A 23,900-nucleotide genomic window follows, 5' to 3' on the forward strand; every position below is an offset into this window, starting at 1 on the left:
CCATTGCAATATGGAATTTTTGAGATTTGGCGTGTCCTAATAGCCTTGTCTTAACGTGATTATATCCCGTCACTATTTTTACTTGTAAACATGTCTTGATTGAAGCCATGTTGGAAAGTTTTGCTAATCGGAAGTACACTTTTAATTTTGAATGTTAGTAAAAATAATTTCTTACTAAAGCTACAATGAGAAACTGACCTTGGGGCGAGTTAATTTATTCCACCACACTTTCAGCCATGAATCAGAATCACCATGTTCTAATTTGCTATTGTTATTGAAGAGTCGAAGATTGTACCCAAATTAATCAGCAGGGTTATGGCCAAGACTTGACGTTGTCCTAGTCCTGCACCTAAATTAGGTTTTGAGAGGCATGGTGGTCTCTTGGTTGTGTATTTTTATGATGACATTATCTATTTGTACATATTTTATTACGAATCAATTTCTGATTCACAAATCCAAAAAATAAATAAAACGATCATAATAAACTTTGGTTCATATGTGCTGCTGCATTTTTATCCCACATCTGAGATTGCACTATTAGGTAATTTTGTATTTTTAACTGTTTAAAGTGACCCAATGAACAAGACCTGCATGGTGGAATACGGAAGTAGTGATTAGCAGAGAGTTTACCGGTGAATCAATATCAATTAATCAACTTCAAACATTAAGGAATTAATCAACTTCAAACATTGAGGAATTGAACCCGCAACTTATAAATTGGGAGCCCAACCCCTGGCCAATAGGAGTAATGCCAGTTGGTTTTCATCTCCTTCTTCTGATTCATTATCACTCAGTTAGTTATCTGATCCTCATAACACAAGGTTAAAATCCAAATTGGATTCTTTCAGTTCTAAAGGGTTACATGGAATAGACGTGGCGGAACTCCTGCATTCTGACATCGAGCTCAGGCATCCAAATAATTCCATCATCTAATATCCTTAAAATGCATTTCCATACAGACACAAATATCACTAATTACAAAACATAAGTTTTGGCTTCAGAAAACTATTAGTAGGTGAAACGTGAACCAAAACAAATACACTACGATCAGAAACGAAAATCCTTTGCAAACAACAGACACATTTGTTGCTATATAGAAAAATAACATAGAAGCAAAAAAATAACCAAGTAGAAGCGGAAGACACGTATACTACCTTCGTATGAGTTTGCTTTTTACTGAAACAATATCCATTTAGCAATTAACGAATACCTTGACAAAAACGATCTTACTACAAGGGTACACTGTGTCGATGGAGAAACTTAAAACGATTTTACTGAAACCATTCTAAATGCTGCAAGCAAAGTGATAAAAAGTGCCCTCTGAACATATAACCTATTTTGTCGAAAAAAGAAACTTAAATTAATTAGGCAGACTTAGTTCATACTATATGTTTTAAGATCGCCTAGCCTTACATCAGCCACAAAAAAAGTGGACACTGGTCACTAGGATGATTATACAGACTGCAACCTACCTAGCAAAAGCAACCATCTTATCAGCATAGCTGTTAAGATGACTAAGAGCATGCTTCCAATATAACTATAAGGTGATTCTTCTCTTTATAAAACTGTCAATTTTATAAAACATTAAGAAATTTAAGAAACTAAGTAATAGTGTTGATAAAGATATTAACTCACCAGCTTCGCTGTCAAACTCTACTCTTTACTATCCCAACACCACCACCCCGCCGACCACCCCGCCGTCCGTGTAGTAAGTATTCCTGAGTTGAAGGCATTTTCTTCTTTCCTCTCTTCTTACGGCCAGAACTAGACACTTGACCAGGTGTGTCATTGGCGTAGTAAGTATTATGCTCTTTCAATTCTGCAGGTGGCTCCAACTTCTGACCTTTATGAGATGATTGCTTGTCAGAGTCGTAATCCATCCCTGAGGAGTAATTCTCGATACTCGCCGCCGAGCTGTCAGAGTAATCAGCAGCAGTTTCCTCTGAGTTGAACTTATCCCATCCGCCCTCCTCCATGAACGTCTTTGGGTGAAGTCTTATTGTCTCCAACTTGGACTTCCACTGTGCAGTATCCCAATCTAGATTATCGTTCTCGTAGTACTTGACACGTCTGATATCAAGCAACTGTTCGATGCGATCGAGTTTTATTCCAGGAATTGAGTATATCTGAAGCACACCGAGCTCGAAGTCATTGAACACGAATGTCATGTTAAACACCGTCATCTCAGGTTTAACTAGCACCAAACTAGCAATCTCGACCTCTTCTAGTGTGACAATAAGGAAAGGTGCTTTTACGAGATCAACTAGGCAATATTCAGTCAGGCAAAGTACACGCGGTTCTTTCAGGGGAAGTTCCCCCTTGAATCCGTGCACCCTGTGTACATCTGTCCATGAAAGGTAAGGAAACCGTCTCCAAATACAATCAACTTCGCCGACAAAGTTGCGCATAACTTGATTAAGATCCTCAAACTTACATGAACGATTAGCAGATCTCTTCATTCCCCTTGAGGTATGCACCATACGGAACTGGATATTGTTTTCCATATTGCTCCCCACCTTGATTGGGTTGTGCAAGTGCAAGTGCAAGTGCAAGAGCGGGGATATGGTCTCATCTCCAGCTTTATTTTCTTCTCCATCTTGAAAGAAAGCATGTTTTACATTACTGTACATGATATCTATCTGGAAAGGTGAAAAACGGAAACCGTTGAAATATGCTTCAAGGGTGCCGATCATCTCTCTACCGGTTCCTGTCAGCACTGCTGGATAGATTGACAAATTAGATAACCGTACACGGTGGAGTTTTCCTTTTAACAGTTCAAGTGAATCTGAGGTGGTTTCAGGTCCTTTTCGGGAGAGTTTGTTGTACATCTCAACATCGTATAGACGCTCTTTGACACCCAGCCTCTCGTAAGTGCGTCTGTGTAATGTGCTTGAAAGTTTAGCCTGATGCTGCTTCCTCAACTCCTTGGTATACTTGTCATGGTTCTTAGACCTGGAAATCTCCTGGTACATGAGGTCTGGGCGTTACCGATTCAAAAATTTCAAACGCTTGCGGAAGGTTTCGAAGTTCTCTCCCAATAATTCATATAGATCGTAGTCCCTCTCCTTCTCCTCCTCTGCAGGAAGAGAACTGTTAAAGGGAAAAAACACAGTTAAAATTAATAAATGGTAAAGAGAGGTAAATAACATCCCATATGAAAAAGAGATGAGCAAACATATAATCATCACGAGAATCAATTACCAGTATTTCATATTATAAAACATTTTGAGACATGAAAATTGAAACGAAAACCATGGATTATTGAACAATTCAAAACCCTAGAACGAAAAGAAGATGGAATCTGAAACATGAAATTGAGATCAAACATGGCCATGATTATTGAAAAATTGAAAACCCTAGAATGAAAAGAACATGGAATCTAAAACATTGAGACATGATTATTGAAAAATTGGAAACCCTAGAATGAAGAAAACCTGTAAAATAATTGTAAACATTGAGACATGATTATTGAAAACAAAGCCATGATTAATGATTATTCAGTTAGGTTTTGTGTACCACCTTTCGTCATCTGAAGATAACCAATCCATTTTTGGTCTCAAATTCATGGCCAGAAATTTACTCGATTCACAGAAGCAGATGATCTCAGAAAAAACCCCAATAAACAACTCTGCCAAATGCAGCTTTTAGCATTATCAAAACAATTATACAAACTAGGATGCACGCTCGTATCCCTAGGAAGACTATACGCACGTGCGTCGCGTCTGCTTTAGACCGTTTCTAATGTTTGGGATGGGTGTTGAATTCCGCATTGTGTTCGAAAAAAATCAAGGCAGCAGGGACAACCTCCATCACTGAATCTAGCAGTCCGACCTTCATGCTCTATTCGCTCAACTTCATTAGGATCATTCCCTGAGTGTACGAGTAACTGCTACAACTACAAGTTAGAACAACTAGAAGAAGTCAAAGTTTTTTCAGTGGGTCTACTGTGGTGCTTCATATATGCAACTTGTACAGGGCATTTGGCCTTTTCTAACAGCAGCAGCAGCCTACTCCACAATCAATCACCAGTCTCCACTGGTGCAGTATGTGACTTGAGTCCTAAATAGCGTGGCTCCTCCAATCTCTCTTTGTTTTTCCTCAATAGCGATATATTCCTCCTGATATTCTCGTAACTCATTCATTGTCAATGAATCACGAATTATGAATATCGTAGTATACAATAGGTCTGTTGGGATAAGAGCATTTACGAAGGCTAAAATTAAATTCTTCTCATCCACTCTTCCTACCAATTCGCTGCATAACATTCTCCATCTCGTCACCAGACCTCGCATGCTTTCTCCAGGTTCGCGTCTCAGATTGAATAAGATCTCTATTCTCTGCCTTAGCATGTTGTTTCTTATGTACGTCGTTAGAAATATCCTCTGTAGGTCTCTAATTGAGGAAATCAATCTCTCTGGGAACCCGTCAAACCATGCCAACGCCTGCCCAGTTAGGCTAGCAGGGAAATACTTATATAGTACAACCTCTTTATGTGCCCATTGTATTAAAGATAGGGTATATTTCTTTAAGTGTTGTACTGCACTTTCCAATCCACTGAATATGCTTCCAAAGGTTGGCAAGGAACACCTCGATGGAATTTTCGCCTCCGATACTTCGCGTGTAAATAAGGATTTGCCAGCCTCTTCTATTGCCTCTTCTAGTTGCACTCGTCCTCTTATTCGTGAGTTGTTAATCATAGACCTCATCTCTTGTAATTCATTCATAATCGCTTGGTTGATATCATTTTCGTCTCTGTTTCGCCATTTCTTCCTTCCATGTTATTCCTCCTATCATCCTCGCGCCTTTTATCTTCGTCGTATCTTTTATCTTCTTCGCGTCTGTTATCTTCTTCATGCATCCTTTCATCTTCATATCTCCTTTCATCTTCGTACGCTCTCTCTTCTTCGCGTAATCTTTCTTCTTCACGCATCCTCTCCTCTATCTGTCTTCTATTCTCCTCAAATCTTCGTCTCTGATCCTCCCATCTAGTCTCTTCCAATGCTCTCCTTAGCTCTCTCTCTCCACTGCTTTCCCTCTGGCGTCTTCTCCGCCTCCTTTCTTCGTTCCTCCTTTCTCCATCTCCTTCATTTTCCAACATCTTTTCTCTTTGGCGATAGTTTCTCCTAGTTGACGAACCGGTTCTCGCATCCGATTCTCCTCCACGTTAATCATGTACGGCTCTTTCCTCATTTAGCTTTCGGTTCTGTTGCGTCAAAGTAACGTTCTTCCTTGCGAGTCGTGTTCGCTTCTCCACCAAATCTCTTTATCTTTCCCTTTCCAGACGAAGTACTTCTCTTAACTTTTCCAATGTCATATTTTCTTCACTGACATCCTCTTCCCTAAAGGTTCTTCTTCTATAACTGTATCAGTATCAGAAGTATGAATCGATCCTTTTCGGTAGCGATTATCATCTAGGTCACCACTTTTCTCCTGATTCACACCATGCCTTCCTCCCATGGTTGATGTTTCTCCTGGCTCCATTTTTTTCCCTCTTTTTGCCGCTAAACGCTTACTTCTTCTTGACGCTATTATGTGTTTCGCTCGATTTGGAACTCTTGCCATCAACTAATTTCTACCGAGTTAGGTTTTACTCTGCGATTCGTCAACGATCTCTTACTAAATGGGTCTAGCTTCTTTATGATGAGTTTTAGAAAGATTTCTAAGGAACTTCTCTAAACAAAGTTCAGATCTACTCTGCTTTCTAAATCTTTAATATAATCACACTCTTTTGGTTGAATAATTTATGTTTTACGAAGAAAGCAATTCGTTTAAAAGGGTTTTACTAAGAAAACTCAAGAACAACTTCAACTTCTTCTTCGAATCCCAAGTGAGAGTAAACTCTCAACATGAGTCCCCTCCTTCTAGCGCTAAAATGTAACTGCTGGAAATCCAGTAGTACACCCAAATAGTAATATAATGACTCTAAGACATGATGAAAGTAAACGAAATAGAAAGATTTATTTATTAACTAGATCGAATCTCAATAACAATGATGATGAAGATATTACAAGTATTGAGACTCAAAAGAATCCTAATTTTCCTCTCTGCAACATGACCTCTCCCTCTCTCCAAACGTTCCTCCTCTTTATAACGAACCAAGGTCTCTATTTATAGGGAAAACTAAGTAATGGTTTACATCTCACTTTACTTTTCCGGATATCACACATTCCACGTGGTTCTGCTTTATACTTCGCTCAAGTTATTTTCGATAAAGTTATTCCTCTTCTTTCGCCAATATGTTCGGTACAGTTGTCCTATTTCTTGTGCAAAAATTCTGACTTCGTATACCTCTTCCTACTTCGTGAGGTATGTTCTGGTCCAAGTAACCAATACCTCGTTGATTAACATCTCACATATCTCCAACATTTTCTTACTTCGCAGATCCAATATTTACTAAAGCTGTTCTGACATCTGATTTTACCCTTATCTGACATTTCTTCTCGAAAATAGAATAAAAATCTCCTACTCAAGATTTACTTCGTGAATTCATTCAATCTCGTTTAACCACGTGGCGAGTAGGTTTTCTGTACCTACAATACGAGAAAATGGTACAACTGAATCCTTCTAATATCTCATTTACAATAGGAACCATAGCCTGGTCATACAACTCTTTTTTGTTGAGCTGCTGGACCAAAGAATATGTATCGATTACTGTTTTCTCAGTGAATGCTGCTAGTACAAAACATGAAACGCTTATTCTCTAACAAACAGGAAAACTCATCAAACAAATGGCGAACGTTAGTAGTTTTCTAGGGCCACATATCTGACACTAAATATAGATGCAATTTTGTAATCAACTGCATAACTAAGTGATCAACTACGCAAGGGAACCGAATCTTTTTCTATCCAAAGAAATTACCCCAAATTTTTTATCAAATATAAGCCGTTGATTTAGATATACGGTTGAGAAGTACTCAGTAAAAGTCAAAAAGAATAACTCACTCTTGAACTCTGCCGGTTGACGTAGAGTTCAAACGATTTTCTCCGTTTAACTGCCAGCTAATACTGGGTGCATTGGGTAGCTGGCGCCTTAGACCAACTCGGCCATATCAAAATTCTTGTCTAAGTTGCAGGCAAATTAAACAAATCTAGAATTTGAGACTGCAAATTAGCATTTCCTTTTAGAGGGTTATTCTAGGTATATTCATTTCCAGAGAAACCTAGAATAAAAAAGACCCTCTCTCTGCAAGATTATGAGAATCCGAGGCAAATTAGATTTGAGCCCACGCCCTTTTTGACCAGCGCCTTTAGCTGCTGCCTTAGACCAACTTGGCCATAATATAATATCAACATTTTGTTGTTGTTCAGACCGCTGGCCGGAAGACAGCAAATAAACCGAAGATAGATAAAGGAACAACAGCCAATTCCAGAAATGATGAAACAGGAATCAGCCGACTTAGCTCAGTGCATGGTAGAGCGCGTGGCGCGTTTCTCTAAGAAAATTTTCTAATCCCGTGGTCAAAGAATTCTGAAGATAAAAAAAGTAAAAAAACTGACGAAGTATGTTCAGAATCAGAAAATACTTTTTGGGCTTTTAACTCGCTTAATTCTGTTGGGCTCAAGCTCCACACAAAGACATAAAAGTCCAATGAAAAGTCTCGTAGATTTCTGCAAACGTACTTATAGAGATCAAAGTTGTGATAATGAGATGTTTTGTTTCCTCTAGAAATCACATTCTCTTTTCAGATATTCATTTAGTTCTATGTCTTCGTCAGATATATTAAGGACCATACATCCTCCGCTATTACCAGCATATTTTTTTAACTGATTGTATCCCCAGTCTCAACCGTGAAAAGAATACAAAGGATTTACTGCACTATTTAAGATTCAGACTTTTCTTTTCCTAACCTCATAACTGATTATCCAGATCACTTCCTCAACTGGAAAATAAAAAGATTCATGTGTAGGTACTAATGAGTAGTGGAGAATTAGCTCCAACAATTTTATTTCGGTAAAAAAGGTCTCATATGTTAAAGATAAGGATGCAGAACTAACCAGCTGGGATTATAACATTCATCTACTTCACACCTTAAACAACTCCGCCTCCTCTACAATCAGTACAAACTTCCTGCAGAGACATAGATAAAGCTTTAAAATATTTAGAAAGGAAGTGCCGGGAGAAACCTTTTATAATCTCTCCAAACTTTAACAATTCGGCCCTGTCCTTTTCAAGTACTGCAAGTTGACCTGGGTAAAAATGATTTGATATACATTAAAATGCAGACTCTAGTAAGGCGTACTGAGACTCTGAGAGTACATGAATGTTTTCTCCCCGTCATGACAATGCTTACAGAATCTAAAGTTAATGCTTCACAAATCATTGCCATTGTGCATCTGATCACTGAGAAAAAAAGTGGAAAAAGAGTTGGTTGCAGATGCCGAGTCATTGAAGTATTTTTAAGACTTTTACTAAGAATCCGAGTCATTGATGTTAATGGGGTGGTTGGACTGTAAGACCGATGAGCTCATTGTTAAGCAAAAGGAAGTTGAAAGGGCGAAGATGGTTGAGGCTAAAAAAGTTGCACCCACGATCGATGTCAAAGATCTATCAACAAAAAAACGTCAAGGACAACCTAAATGTACAAGATTAAGAGTGAAGATAGTAAGAAGAAACGTGCAAAGACAAAATCATCAGCCAGAAAAGACCAGGCAAGGGTTCTAACTTTGTCTTTTTGGTTTCTTATTAAGATAACACTTGCACCTTGTATAAATTTATAGTGTTTTGAACTTTTCATTCCATTTAGCTATCCAAAATGAATTTGATCATATGTATCATGTGTCCCCATCTACACTGTACAAGGTGTAAGGTATCTATGAGGTTGATTATTATCTGTTTAAAAGTTGCCGATATTGCAGTAGGTGAGTTTTTCGTTGCATATTGATGTTTGACACTTCGACTGATTAAGTAATATTGTTTGTAGGATATTATCATTAACGAGCCAATGCTCCAGGAGAATGCTGTGATATCCCAAAGACCACAGTACATACAGCAGCAGCAACAACAAAATGAGAACCTCAAAAATAAGCAGACCATGACTGTAGTTTATCATTATCAAATTAAATTTGTTCATGGGGCAACAGCAACAAAGTCCATGGCCTGCAGTTTTTCAGATAGTGTAGGCGATGATCTTTTTCTTGAAGTCCAGAATTCTACAGGAAGATACTGTGGTTGTGTTGCCGCTCAGTTAGATACTTTTTTCGAGGGGCCGGTTGTACTCCTACTCTTTGGTACTTCTTTAGATATTGAGGCATATTATTGAACTCAGGATTAACATGTCTGTTGTACCTCAGGGTTGCAAGGTTCGTTCGTTGCCTATTTACCGTGAACCAGAGATTGAGCTTGTTGGCAGAATGCAGCTGTTCAAAAGTATAATAGCAGTATAGATGAAAGTGGTGACTGTAAGGTACAGAAGACTCAATCCTCTGCTGAATATATCTTGTTAAACATCTGCTTTAGTGTTTCCAAGCCGTGCTTACCTTTTATTATTAACACAATGGTTCCCAACTGTGGAAAAAACCATAATGAACAAGGTACTAAAATGCTAATTGCTTTCTTTCTTTCTTTTTCTTAACTAGCTGTGTCTAACTAAAAATGGAACAGAAAATCCCCAGCGGGCTTGATAGAAGCTGTTAAATCTGGCAAGCAGAAGAACTAACTTTATTGTCTAATTCTAAAGTTTGACAGTTTTTTTTCCGGTGTCCATATATTTAGAAGAATACGGTGACGTTGAAGCTGTTTGCAGTGATATCAGAGAGGGCAGATGATTAAGAAAAATTAGATGGTTGGAGGCGGAAGATCTTATATAACGCATTAACGCTCGACACTATAAGAACGGAAACCACGTACGTACGTCTTTTAAACTTGTGTAGAGCTGTACAGGTAGGACGACCATATTTACTATTTCCGCTTTGGTCCAGTAGTTTCAGTTCAAGCCATGCCCTAACTTCTCCAGGGCTTTTTAACTTAACTCGAACGGATAGATAAAAAAGGATCTTCCACCAACTGTAACTCTGCCACTAGTGATGGATTTACCAACTCCCGTTCCCTTTGTTAGAGAATATCCTTTAATCTCATACTAATGAGAACCTTTTATCGATTTCAAAATCTCGTGATGCGACTCTGAAACTCTCGGCCCTTTTGGTGCTATATCTTTAGACATCGAAGCTGACGGTAAGCGTGAAACAAAGAAAAAGATAGCAAAAGTAGGGGATTTTTATAAAGACAAACTGCCAACCAGAAAATTGAGCAAACGATATTTTTTCTTCTTCCTTCGTCTCCTTTGAACCTCAAGGCCTTAATCCCAAAACCTCAACACTTAACTAAAAGAAAATACTTATTAGGGTAATATTTATTGCTAAAAAATTTAACGAGGAAAGGTTTTCACTTTTTACCGCTTAATTTTGTTGGGCTCGACATTATATAGTTTTTCAGAAACCCAAGCAAGATATATTATCATTATGATCAAAATGAGAACTTGGAAGGGCAACAACACTTGCACTGCAGCGACGTTTAAGGACATGAGACTATCACGACGTGACCATTGCAGCGTCCACAAAAATCTAAATCACATTTCGTGTATATACTTGGTATGTGCGCAATAACCAAAAGTGATGGTCATTGGCTTCAAGTCAAATTTGAAAGATACATTAATTTCAGATGTCTTTTCTAGCAACAAAAATTGTTAAAAATACAAGTTAATTTGTGATCATTATTCTAGAATAATCTTGAAGTCCCTTGGACTAGGGAAAGCCTAGTACATTCTAGAGTTTATGGGCCTCTAGAGTTTTCTTTTTAATCACATGTAATCTAGAGAATTTTTTCTCTGGAATTCTCTTAAGGCATAGTGTCTAGAATTTTCATTTCTAGAGTTTTCTTCATAGTCATTCACTAGGCCTATAAATAGGCACTCCATGGTTTCATTTTGATCCATCAAAAAAGCTCAATTGAGAAAACAAGAGTTAGTATAGAGTGAGAGCTAGAGTTAGAGTAAGAGCCAAAGTGCCTCTTTGTAAACAACTAGTGGAAGCCAAAGTTACTACAGAAGCCTCTTGTAATATTTTCATTTTCATGTTAATCAAAGCCTCATTTTCCAATTAACCAACCTCTCTTTCCAAATCATTTCCATAAAACTCTATCCATGGAAATTAACCAAAGTGTTCAAGGTTTCAATTATGCCCAAAATCTAATTCCAATTTTTGATGGTGAGAGTTACGATTATTGGAGTCCACAAATGAAGACATTATTCATTTCACAAGACCTATGGGATTTTGTACAAGAAGGTTATAAAGTACCAGAGTCGGCAGAAACTATGTCGTCATGGACGGACGCAGAAAAAAAGGAGTATAAGGAAAATAAGAAGAAAGATGCTAAAGCACTACTGTTTCTACAACAGGGCGTAAGCAAAGCTATTCCTCGAATTTCGGTGGCGAAAACTTCAAAGGAGGCCTGGAATATTCTCAAAGTAACATTCCAAGGATCGGAAAAGGTAATCTCCATTAAACTACAAAATTTATGGCGAGATTTTGATAATTTACTTATGAAAGAAAATGAAACTATCCAGAACTTCTTCTCAAGAGTTACTGGCATAGTAAATCAAATCAGTAGTTATGGAGATACCATTGAAAATAAAAGAGTGGTAGAAAATATATTAAGAAGCTTACCATTCAAGTTTGATCATATCGTCGCTGCCATTGAAGAATCAAAAAATTTATCGACTCTCTCGGTACATGAATTAATGGGTTCACTCGAGGCGCACGAGAAAAGAATAAATAGGTTCGCGGAGCAACCATTGGAGCAGGCATTTCAATCAAAAATAAATTTCAGTGAGAAGAAAATACAGAAGCCAGAAAATAAAGCTCCAGAGGGGGATCGTCATCCAACTCGCAGTACGAGAAAGAGTCGACGTCAACTCAAGGACCCAGAAATTTCTACCGCGGACGTGGAAAAGGAAAAGGAGGTTATAGAAACAACAATCAAAGGTACGGAAAAAATAACTCCTCAAATTTCCGATGCAATGTTTGGAAAAAGTTTGGACATGTAACTGAAGATTGCAAGTATAAGTGCACCAAGTGTGATAAATTAAATCACATGAAGAAAGATTGTTGGCTAAATGAAGCAAACTATTCCGAGAAAAACAATTCTCAAAATCAAGTATTATATTCCTGCCTTACCTCGCAACAAGAATCGCAAGGTATATGGTACGTCGACAGCGGATGCAACAGACATATGACAGGAAACAAAGAATATTTCGTAAAATTGGAGGAACAAGAGATTCCGCCAGTCAAACTTGGAGATGGAAAGTTCCAGAATGTTGAAGGAAGAAGAGTCATATCCGTATGTACAAGGTCAGGTAAAAATCGATACATATCTGATGTTCTTTATGTTCCTGGCATAGCTCAAAATTTATTAAGTGTTGGACAAATTATAAGAAACGGGTACTCACTACATTTCGAAGACGGAGAATGCACAATTTATGATAAAATTAATAAGAAATTGGTGGCAAAAGTAAAAATGTCAGGAAATTTTGTCATTCCCTTATCTATGCCATCAATTGAAAATTCTGCAATGAGTACCAACCATATTGACGAATGCAAGTTATGGCATTTGAGGTACGGGCATCTCAACTATAGATCCTTGAAGGTTCTAAAATCAAATAACATGGTAATTGGTCTTCCCAATATCATCAGTGGAGATAAAATATGTGAAGGTTGCATTCTTGGAAAGTTCCATAGACTTCCATTTACAAATAAATCGTGGAGAGCAAGAAGGCCCCTCGAATTGGTGCACACCGATGTCTGCGGTCCGACAAGAACAACTTCACTCAACAATAGAAGATATTTTCTCCTATTCGTGGATGATTATACCAGGATGATGTGGGTGTATATTCTCGGGCAAAAGTCTGAGGCATTCACTAAATTCCTAGAGGTCAAGGCGTTGGCAGAGAAACAAAGTGGTCATCAACTAAAGGTTTTCCGTACAGACCGTGGTGGAGAATTTACTTCTAATGAATTTATCAACTATTGCAAAGAAAACGGTATTAAGAAGGAGCTTACCGTTCGATACACTCCACAACAAAACGACGTCGCGGAAAGGAAAAATCGTACGATCGTGGAAATGGCTCGGAGTATGATAAAATCAAGGAAGCTACCCAATAGCTACTGGGCAGAAGCAGTCAACACGGCGGTTTACATCCTTAACCGTTCTCCAACAAAGGCAGTTCTCAACAAGACTCCATATGAATCTTGGCATAAGAAAAAGCCCGAGGTAACTTCTTTTATAATTTTTGGTTGTGTATCATACTCACATATTCCATCTCAACATAGAGAAAAGTTCGATGAAAAAGGAGAAAAGCTTATATTCATCGGATACAGCAAAGAGTCTAAAGCCTATAGACTTCTAAAGCCACAAACAAAGGAACTGGTAATCTCAAGAGATGTTATCTTCGATGAATTCAAAGCCTGGGATTGGAATGATGAACCAGACAATTACGAGTTACCACTACTCATCGAAGACGAGCCAGATCAGCCACGACAAGAAGATAATACTCCACCAGCAAGCCCGAGATCTCCTAGTCCAACAAAACAAAGTCCAAGTTCATCTGAAGCAAGTGCCCCACCTAGAAAGGTGCATTCCTTAAGAGATATTTATGGTATATCTAATTGTGAATTTATAGCACTAGAGCCTCAAAGATATGAGGAAGCGGCAAAAGAAGAAAAATGGAGAGACGCCATGGACGAAGAAATGCGAGTAATCGAGAAAAATAAGACATGGGAGCTTGTTAATCAGCCAATTGACAAAGAAATAATTGGTCTGAAATGGGTCTACAAGAAAAATACAACGAAGATGGTTCGATTCAGAAGCACAAGGCAAGGCTAGTTGCAAAAGGATATTCCCAGCAACCAGGAATCGACTACAACGAGACATTCGCCCCAGTCGCTCGCATGGAAACAATCCGGATGGTGTTATACTTGGCAGCTCAAATCAAAATGAAAGTCCACCAATTGGACGTAAAGTCGGCAATCCTAAATGGAGAACTTGAAGAAGAGGTGTACGTTGAACAACCTCAAGGATATATCCGAAAAGGAAAAGAAAAAATGGTTTATCGTCTTCGCAAAGCACTATATGGTCTCAAACAAGCACCGCGTGCATGGAACAGCAAAATCGACAAGTATTTCCGAGATAATGGATTCGAGAAAAGTCCAAGTGAGCCATTCCTCTACACAAGAAAACAAGGTACGGACTTCCTAATTGTCTGTCTCTACGTTGATGATTTAATTTATGCCAGTACAAAACAAGAGATGGCAGAAAAATTTAAGAAGGAGATGATGAAAGAATATGAGATGACAGACTTAGGACTTAAGCGATATTTTCTTGGGATACAAGTAAACCAATCTCCATAAGAAATAATCATTTCTCAAGAAAAATATGCGGAAGACTTACTGAAAAGGTTCAACATGATGGATTGCAAACCAATTGCAACTCCAATGGGTACCAATGAGATATTGGTAAAAAATGATGGAGCGACAAAAGTTGATCCAACCTTATTCAGAAGTCTAGTTGGCTCACTGATCTACTTAACAAATACAAGGCCAGACATAGTCAATGCAACCAGCATTGTTTCTCGGTTTATGAGCGAGCCAAGCAAATTACACTATGCCGCCGCTAAGAGAATTCTTCGGTATATCAAGGGAACAAAGAATTTTGGCATCAAGTATACAAGAGAAAAAGATAATGATTTAATTGGCTTCACAGATAGCGATTGGGCAGGTTCCATTGAAGATCGAAAAAGCACATCATGCTATGTTTTCTGCATGGGAACAAAAGTTATCTCTTGGAGTTCTAAAAGGCAAAGTACGGTGGCACTGTCATCAGCCGAAGCAGAGTACATAGCAGCAACAAGTGCAGCATGTGAACCAGTATGGTTAAGAAGAATAATGACTGACTTAGAACAAAGGCAAAAGCAGCCGACAACTATCTACTGTGACAATATGTCTACAATTACAATGACAAAAAATCCAGTTTTTCACGGAAAGACGAAGCACATAGAGCTACGACACCACTTCATCTGAGAGCTAGTAGAAAACAAGGAAATTGAGCTCCAATTCTGTCCAACTAATGAACAAAATGCGGACATTTTCACAAAAGCAGTCACGGTGGATAAGTTCAATCATTTCAGAGAAAAGCTCAACATCACAAATTAAGAGAGAGTGTACAAGTTAATTTGTGATCATTATTCTAGAATAATCTTGAAGTCCCTTGTACTAGGTAAATCCTAGTACATTCTAGAGTTTATGGGCCTCTAAAATCTTCTTTTTAATCACATGTAATCTAGAGAATTTTTTCTCTAGAATTCTCTTAAGGCATAGTCTCTAGAATTTTCATTTCTAGAGTTTTCTTCATAGTCATTCACTAGGCCTATAAATATGCACTCCATGGTTTCATTTTGATCCATCAAAAAAACTCAAGTGAGAAAACAAGAGTTAGTATAGAGTGAGAGCTAGAGTTAGAGTAAGAGCCAAAATGCCTCTTCGTAAACAACTAGTGGAAGCCAAAGTTGCTACACAAGCCTCTTGTAACATTTTTATTTTCATATTAATCAAAGCCTCACTTTCCAATTAATCAACCTCTCTTTCCAAATCATTTCCATAAACCCATCACATTTCCGCATTGCGCCAACAAAAATAATAATCCCATCGTTAATCCTCATACATATATGATTTCCAACTCCAAAGATCAAACTGGAGACCACTGAAATTGGAGCAAAAAAAAAATGAAAATTGTTAAATAAGCAAAAAAAGTGTTGTATGATCTCTAAAATATACAAGGTAGACAGGTAATAAGCCATTACCACATAATATTATTGTTAATCATACTAACAAAATCAAATTGTTATCCGATCTGTTACAAACAATACATAGAGTAGTCTGTCTTTCACTGTAGCAAAAGGAACACAAAATCATGAAACAAATACATAAATCCCAATCTGTGTTTAATTAATACTTATTCATAATTTCACCATCAGCTTTTCCTGTAATCTTAGTCACGGAGTTGTACTCTTTGACAGAAAACGAGTGAAGTAAAAAAACAATGTAATAATTTTTTTTGAGATGAACCTGAAAAGACAAAAACTACAAAAGCCTACGTTACGCACAGTACGTACTAAAAAAGATGTTAGCATAGCCATAGCTATACACCTGCCCTGTGTGTCTTGGTATTTGTTATCTTGCATGCAATAAGCCAATTTTTGAAACAAGAAACAAAACAAAAGCCCTTTTTGTACCATTTTCACTTAAAATATACATATTCTGAAAGCACAGGCACATGTTAAACCAGGATGTTAAAGTATTGCCTTATCAAACGAATCCAAATTACCTCATTTTTAAAATGAATAGTATGTAATATACAGTTCTTGGACACGTAGTGTAAGAGTGTTCCGAACAAGTTGAGTGCACTTTTGGCGCTAGCGATATTTACCATTTACCAAAACTAACCTATTTAGATTCACATGCTACAAGACATAAAAGATTAGCTAACGACAGAGTCAGAATATAAGAAACTAGCCTAAGGAGGCCAGTGTTCCAGAAGGTGTTGGCTATTGTCGTTTTAGCCATTATTTATCCAGCCTTGCACTAGTCTTCAATAAATCTATCAATAGTGAGGGATGGCACTTACAGCTGGCAAACGGGCGGATCGGGCTGGTCCGTTGCGGGTTATATGGATTCGGGTTAATACGTACGGGTCAAAATTCTCGGATCAAAATTTTTCACGAGTGGTCATTCTTCAACCCGTGCCCGTAACAGGTTAAACTTGCGTGTTCACGGGTTAGCCCGCCCGTTTGCCAGCTCTAAATTTGACAGAGTTTCCTCTGATTTTTGGTCTATTTCCGGCCACATTCAGGCCATCTAAATCTCCTTCCCTACAACCTAACATTCATCTAATTCATTTGATTTTTGGATTCACTTCAATCAACAGATTCAACAGTCACAGTGTCGCACCAAAATGAGCCATAACGCAATAGAAATAAAAATACCCATACATCAATAATCTCAAGATAATAGAACATCCACTGCAACAACATTGTCTAAGCAAATAACAAGGCATAGGCATTCTTGGTTTTTTATAAATCAAAACTATCAAAATTACACCTCAAATGTTTCCTCGTTCAAAACTCTTCCGTTTAAGTTGAAGAAGATGCTCCAATCTTCCTGGATGTAGCTTGAGTACCTAAACCAAAATCCACAGATTAAACCATAAATCAGGATAGTCACAACAAAAACCAAAATAATCATTTAAAAATTATATATATAAAAAACATAATCTAACGAATTTATTTTGTATTATACCTGCTTTGTTTTTCAACAAATTGATTCAGGTGAAGAAGTAAAAATAAATATTGAAAAAGGAAAGGAAGAGAGCAGATTCGGTAGAAGAATTGAAGAAAGTACCTATTCGTCTAACGGAGAGCAATCGCGAGAGGGATATCAGCTTGTAGTAATAGAAAAATGGAGAGAAATCAATGAGAGAGAAAGTTCAAGGCCTTCAGGCGATGGCCGCCGCAAACGGATGAGAAGAAGAAAGGAAATAAGATAAGTTAAACTAGGGTTTTTTATTTTTATACCTAGGAGACACGCATGGATGAGAGAGGACACGTGTCATAACTTAATAATTGCGGGTTTACGGGTTGTATCTGCGGTTTAACGGGACGGGTTAACCCATTTATTCATATGCCGACATTTCTCCAATCATAACCCGGCTTATTTAGACACAAACCGAACCAGATGCGGATCTTTTACAGGCCGGGCAAACCCGCGGTTTTGACTTGTTTGCCAGATCTAATGGCACTTGTCCAAATATGCATACCCGTCAGACATCATAACCTCTACAGTGAAACGTTTGATGAGTTAGAAAAGAATTGTGAATCAAAAAGTTCATGTGCCAAAGGGAATTCATCTAGCAACATGGCCTGCAACACATCGCAGGGTTATAAGGATAGGGGCACTGGTAAAGTTGTACTTAATAGCATGACAACAAAGCCTCACCTTAAAAGTAAAAGGATCAGTCATCAAACTCTTCAATGACTACCTACTATTTCCACATCTGGATTGCGCACTCCACTAGTCCAAAAAACTGAGCTCCAAATACAGGAAAATAATATCAACTTATGGGCTTCGGAAAAGAATCATTTTTTTGGGCCATAATTTATTTTTGATAGGACATTTAGAAGTAAACCAAAGCCACCCCTTATCCATATATTTGTGTTAATACTAAAATTACGTTTTATATTATTTTTTAATTTACTTTTTTTTTAAAAGAAAACCATTTTATTTTTTCAATATTTAAATTTTTTTATATATTTTAAAAAAAAACATTTTTCTTTTCTTTTATTATGTTTGAGTATTAATCATCAAATTAGGTTTGAGTACTAATCATCAACATTGAGTAGTAAATGTCCCACATTACTCTTGATTCGTTTTTAATTGAAAAAATTGAGTAGTAATCACCAAAATAGGGTGAAGATAGAAAACACAGAAGCAAGTTCGGTTAGCAGAAATTTAAAAAAAATTAGTTGGTAACCGAACTTTCTGAACATGAAAAACACTTCGGCTAATCCAATTTTTTTTATGTAACCGAACTTTCGTATAGAATACCAAATCCAGAGTTCGGTTAGTTCGCAAAATAAAATTCCTTAAACGAACTCTTCTCTGTAAACCCATATGTTTAGTTCGGTTAGTTCGCAAAAAAATATCCATAACCGAACTATTTTCTGTTTAGTTCGGTTAGCTCACAATTTTTTTCCCTAACCGAACTTTTTTGTTCATATAGTCCGGCTACTTATTATTTTTTTCTCTCCTAGCCAAACCAATACAAAAAGAAAAAGAAAAAAATAAAGGAAAAAATAAATAAATTTAGTAAGCAAAGTTTTTTTACTCCTATCTTTTTAGGGTTTTTGGTGTTTCTCCGGTATGGCTGTTTCTTCAAGGTCCCATGCTACTCGATCTTCTCTGTTACCCCCTCCAACACCACAGGTATCGCAACCCTCCACTCAGTCCTCATCTCTCACAGTTGCGATGAACAGGCATGTTCACTGCCAATTTAAGAACTTTGATGGATGCCGTGAGGGGGTGAATGGTAGAGCACATGCTAGGGGTTCCATTAATAGTCACTTGCATAACAATCATTTATTCTCAGAGGACAATAAGAACACCTGCAGAGCCGTTATCTCCAATGACTTGCAAGTTTTCGGAGCTTGGGAGGAAGTTCTACTTCAACTGAGAATGTGGCTGTGCTACCAGTGTAAGGATATTCATGCTTGGAGGACCCCTTGCAAGGGTTCGATAGGTGTTCATTGCAATACAATTGCTGGTCCTTTAAACGGTGATTCTGCTGATTTTCTTCTTCATGGAGTTGACAAGCCTGTGGGAGGCTTGCCTGTTCTTAATGCTGCAGATTTACTTCCGAATGTGTCATCTGTTGCGGTTGCAAGGGAGGGTATTACAGCAGGGGGTGAAGGTTGTCTTCTGGAAACGACAGATGAGTCCTTTTCTCTTTCTCTTGATCTTCTTAACACTGTTTACCAACGGCAGTTCTCTACGGTGTCTAGCATTCCATATCCATGCAGATTAAGCTTTTCTCGAGCTTAAAAGACATGCCTGGACTGTGTGATTTGTAAACCATCTGATTTGGATGCCTGTTTCCCATCTGTATTTTTACGCGCTTTGTGCCTACTCGATCAGCTGATGAAAAATCGCGTAACAGGATGAGATTGCAGATTGCTGCTATCCAGCAAGCTCTGCTGGCTTAGAAGGAACCTATGGGTTGTTACAATTTAATCTCCAAATTGCTACAACGTCCACCCCAGCAGCAAAACGCCAAACAGGCCTCCAAAAAGAAGCCTAAGGTTGTTAATTTAAACGCATGTAGGAAGAAGATCGAGAACGGACATTATGCTGCTGCGATACGTGTTTTGTCATCGAATGGTGTTGCTCCACCTTGCGAGAATACCTTTTCTGAACTACAAGCTTAGCACCCATCGGCTTCACCTCCCACTATTCTGGGTGAAGATGTCAATTTTAACTAAGTTACAGTTGATTCTAAGGCGGTTTTGGGCGCTATCAAGAGTTTTCCGAGAGGTACTTCTTGTGGTCGGGATGGTTTACGAGCATAACATCTTATCGATGCTCTAAGTTGTGCAGATGCAGCTGTTGTGGATGACTTATCGGCTTCGATCACAAGGGTTGTTAACCTCTGGTTGGCAGGCAAGTGTCCCATGGTCTTAGGAGAGTTCATCGCCAGTGCACCCCTCACACCTCTTATCAAGCCCGGAGGTTGGCTTAGGCCTATTGCGGTTGGAACTAATTGGCGTCGATTGTTCTCTAAGGTGGTTGTTTTTTCTGTCGGTAAAGCCATGTCATCTTATTTAGGAGATCATCAATTTTGCATGGGGATACCAATTGGAGGCGAAAGTATACTTCATATTGTTAATAGTCTGCTAGAATTGAAAGGGCACTCGGATAAGATGTCAATGTTGCTTATTGACTTCTCGAATGTGTTCAATATGGTGTGCAGATCCCATATCATTAGGGAAGTCTGGCTTCATTGTCCAAGTATTCCTCGTTGGGTAGAATTCTGTTATGCTAGACCTGCTAGACTTTACTATGATCAGTATATATTGTCTTCTGCACTTGGTGTTCAACAATGTGATCCCCTCGATCCCCTGTTGTTTGATCTGACACTTTATCCTTTAGTGAAGTCTATCGCATCTCGTTGTAAGCTTGATTTGCATGCCTGGTATCTGGATGATGGTATTATTATCAGTGATACGCCGGAGGTCTCCAAAGCCTTGAGAATCATAGAACCCGAAGGTCCAAGCAGGGGCATACATCTAAATATAAAGAAAAATGAGATCTTTTGGCCTTCTTCCGATCCTCGTAGATTTGCTTAGGGTGTTTCCCTAAGCATAATGGTAGACCTAGCAAGGGAGTTAAACTTTTTGGTTGTCCGGTGAGTTTAGATTTGGACTTTATGAGCAACATGATGCTGAGCAGAGTGAACAAGACTATTCAGCTCATGGACGCCATCAAAAAACTCAAGGATCCTCAAAGTGAGATGTTGTTACTCCGCAACTGCGTTGGTCTGTCCAGATTATATTTCTCTATGCGTACCACTAATATTGCAGCTCTACAACAAGCCTCTGACCTCTTTGATGACCATTTGCTCAAGTATTTGAGACTTTTAATCATTGGAGATGGAGCTGGTTTTGGACCCTTGCAACAGAGATTGGTTATCCTACCTATCAAAGATGGTGGGCATGGTATCTACACTATAGCTGACGCTCGTGGTTACTGTTATCTGGCCTCCCAGAGTCAAACTACTTCGGTGCGGAAGATGATATTGGGTAACTTATTCTCATCTGATAACGGTGCTTCCTATCAGTTGGCTCTCAGAAATTCATTCAGGTATGTGGTTTTCCTTCCACCTATCGCGTATATACACTGCCCCCTTCTATGCGTTCCCTGATAGTCACTTATTTTGACGCAGTTAAGAAGCAATTCCCTATCCAGTTTACACTATTTTCAATAGACTCCATTATGTGGCAAGATTACCTTTTTGCGGTCCCTATCAGTGGGTTAGACCAATGCCTCATGCCTAGACAGATCAAAGCGGTTGTTTGTGATCGCGTTGGTATTCCTTTGTTTGTTAAGGACGGTATGTGTTCTTGTTGTAATAAGCCTATGGATATTTATGGAGACCACGCGCTTCATTGTGCCAATGAGGTTGGGAATAAGTTCTGTCATGACTTAGTTCGTGATGTGATTATCGTTATTTGCTATAAACCTGGTGTTCCTGCGCGTAAAGAAGTTTCTTTGGGTTTGTCCTCAGTTACTAACAAGGACTTGCGTCCAGCGGACATCCTTGTTCTTAATTGGGAAAATGTCCAAGACGTGTGTATGGATGTGACAGGTGTCTTCTCCCTTTACGGTTGGGGGAGTCCGAGCTTTCATTCCAGGCCAGGCTATTTCGAAAGCAATATCGCGTAAATGCACTAAATACTTGGATAAATGTGTTTCACATGGTTATGGTTCGGGTGTTTTATCCTTCATTACTTTAGGAGAGCTTAGTGAAGATACTATTTGTTTTTTTAAGCGTCTGAAAAATTGTTTAGTTAATAATGATGCTGGTAGTGGTCTAGGCGTTTTTATTTTTCATAAATTGAGTGTTGCTATTCAAAAGGAGGTTGATGCCCGGCTTGTCTCTCAGTTACCAATTACAACCTCTTCTGCCTAAACTCATTTATTAAAAAAAAATATTAATTTTTTTATTTAAAAAAAAAAGTTGAAAAAGTTGAATAAAAATACATTTATTAATTTAATTAAAGGGTAACTAAATCATTTTACAACTTTAGGACACCCCTTATAATTAAGGGGTGGATGGGCTAAGTAAACCATGGTCCCAAAAATGGTTCCTCAAAAATTCATTGCCAACTTGGAAACTAAAAAGTAATATCATAACCAATTTTGGTTTCCAGCAGGCCCTTAAAATTCTGAGGCATATCTGATGGAGGTACATTAATGATTTCCCTTCCCAACGCGAGTTTGCACTACTCCAACTGCACGATGAATGCTAAGACAATCATCATTGAGATAATCTCAGATTTCCACCTGAGACTTTTTCTATAACCCCTGAAATTAATTACTAGTATGAAAACGTCACCAATGCACTAGGCCGGCAACAAAAGAAAGAGTTTTTTTGTTTCAAGGAAATGGTGAGTAAAATAAATTAAAGAAGGAAGCTGGCAGTAGTACAATGAACTTTAGAAGAAACTATATATACCGAGCAAGGTACTGTAGCGCTATTTGTTTTTTTATTAATATTTAACTAGGTTGTCTACCTAAAATGGAACAGTAAATGCTTTGAGAAAAATTGTATGGTTGGAGGCGGAAGATCTTATTTGACACTCGATGCTTGTGTATAATTAGAGTTTAATTTTTCATTCTACCGGGGGTGTTTAAACCAATATTCGTCGTTATAAATAACTGTAACTTGAATTCAAACGTTTCCCTAACTTCTCCGGGGCTTACCAGAATAACATACACGGATACGTACTCCGCCTCCTGAGCTTCAGTAGTAAAGGCCGTCTGGATAAAAACGCATAACCAGCAACTGTAAATCTGCCACTGGCCATGGATTTACCATAAATTGTCTGCGACGACGTGATCATTAGTATTACTATTAGACTTTGAAACTCTCGGCCTTTTTGGAGCCATGATCTTTAGATATTGAAGCACGGGGACAGTAAAACTAGGGGATTTTTGTAAAGAGAACATGCTATAACAATTACGTCAAGCTAACGATAATTATTAGGGTAATTGAAGTCCAATTACTTATACACTACCGGTCAACACTTGTAATTGGCTAAGGGCACAGTGTTGATTTTACACCTTCTAATTGGAGAACCGGTTAACATTGGTGTATGTTTGAGTACCACGGATGCATGATGTCTTTCCTGCAACTCCTTACAAACTTGCATGATGTCATTTTCCAAGTTAACTAATATTAAGGAAAGCTTATGTTGTTGTTGTTGTGCATTAACCCGTTGGGCGTGTAGTATCAAGAGACGTTACAACAAAGGCTACAAGCCTAAACCCAAGCAAAACATATTATCAATATATAGGATCAAAATGACTAATGAGATGGAACACACTCTTCAACTTGGAACAGCAACACTATAATGCTGCAACATTTAAGGATATATGAGACTAGTCTACACGCTATAGACTCATGATAGCATCTTTTGTCGCAACGAGATTTCCCTAGGAAGAAATACAACTTCTGTCAACATCAACATGTGTAGACATAGTGAACACTGCTGCATGCCATACAAATTAAGATCGAGAAGAAA

At 38.2% G+C, this 23,900-nt stretch overlaps 1 protein-coding gene across 4 annotated transcripts; it reads right to left on the reverse strand.

Annotated features, from left to right (window-relative positions):
* Positions 1 to 306: 306 nt before the first annotated feature.
* On the reverse strand, positions 307 to 3,627 carry LOC113337349 (FACT complex subunit SPT16-like). Of its 4 annotated transcripts, XM_026583052.1 has the most exons (3): positions 3,520 to 3,627; positions 1,636 to 3,090; positions 319 to 587 (listed from the first exon to the last, which is right to left on the reverse strand). In XM_026583052.1, exon 2 carries the CDS (start codon positions 2,970 to 2,972, stop codon positions 1,647 to 1,649), a length of 1,326 nt encoding a protein of 441 aa, XP_026438837.1. In that variant the 5' UTR covers positions 2,973 to 3,090; positions 3,520 to 3,627; the 3' UTR covers positions 319 to 587; positions 1,636 to 1,646. The 4 variants fall into 4 exon arrangements, with proteins under 4 accessions (XP_026438836.1, XP_026438839.1, XP_026438838.1 ...); XM_026583051.1 differs by having other exon boundaries at positions 307 to 3,090; XM_026583054.1 differs by having other exon boundaries at positions 307 to 3,076; positions 3,520 to 3,618.
* Between the last annotated feature and the right edge of the window lie 20,273 nt (positions 3,628 to 23,900).

This window comes from Papaver somniferum, unplaced genomic scaffold, assembly GCF_003573695.1.
Source record: "Papaver somniferum cultivar HN1 unplaced genomic scaffold, ASM357369v1 unplaced-scaffold_16, whole genome shotgun sequence".
NCBI lineage: Eukaryota > Viridiplantae > Streptophyta > Magnoliopsida > Ranunculales > Papaveraceae > Papaver > Papaver somniferum.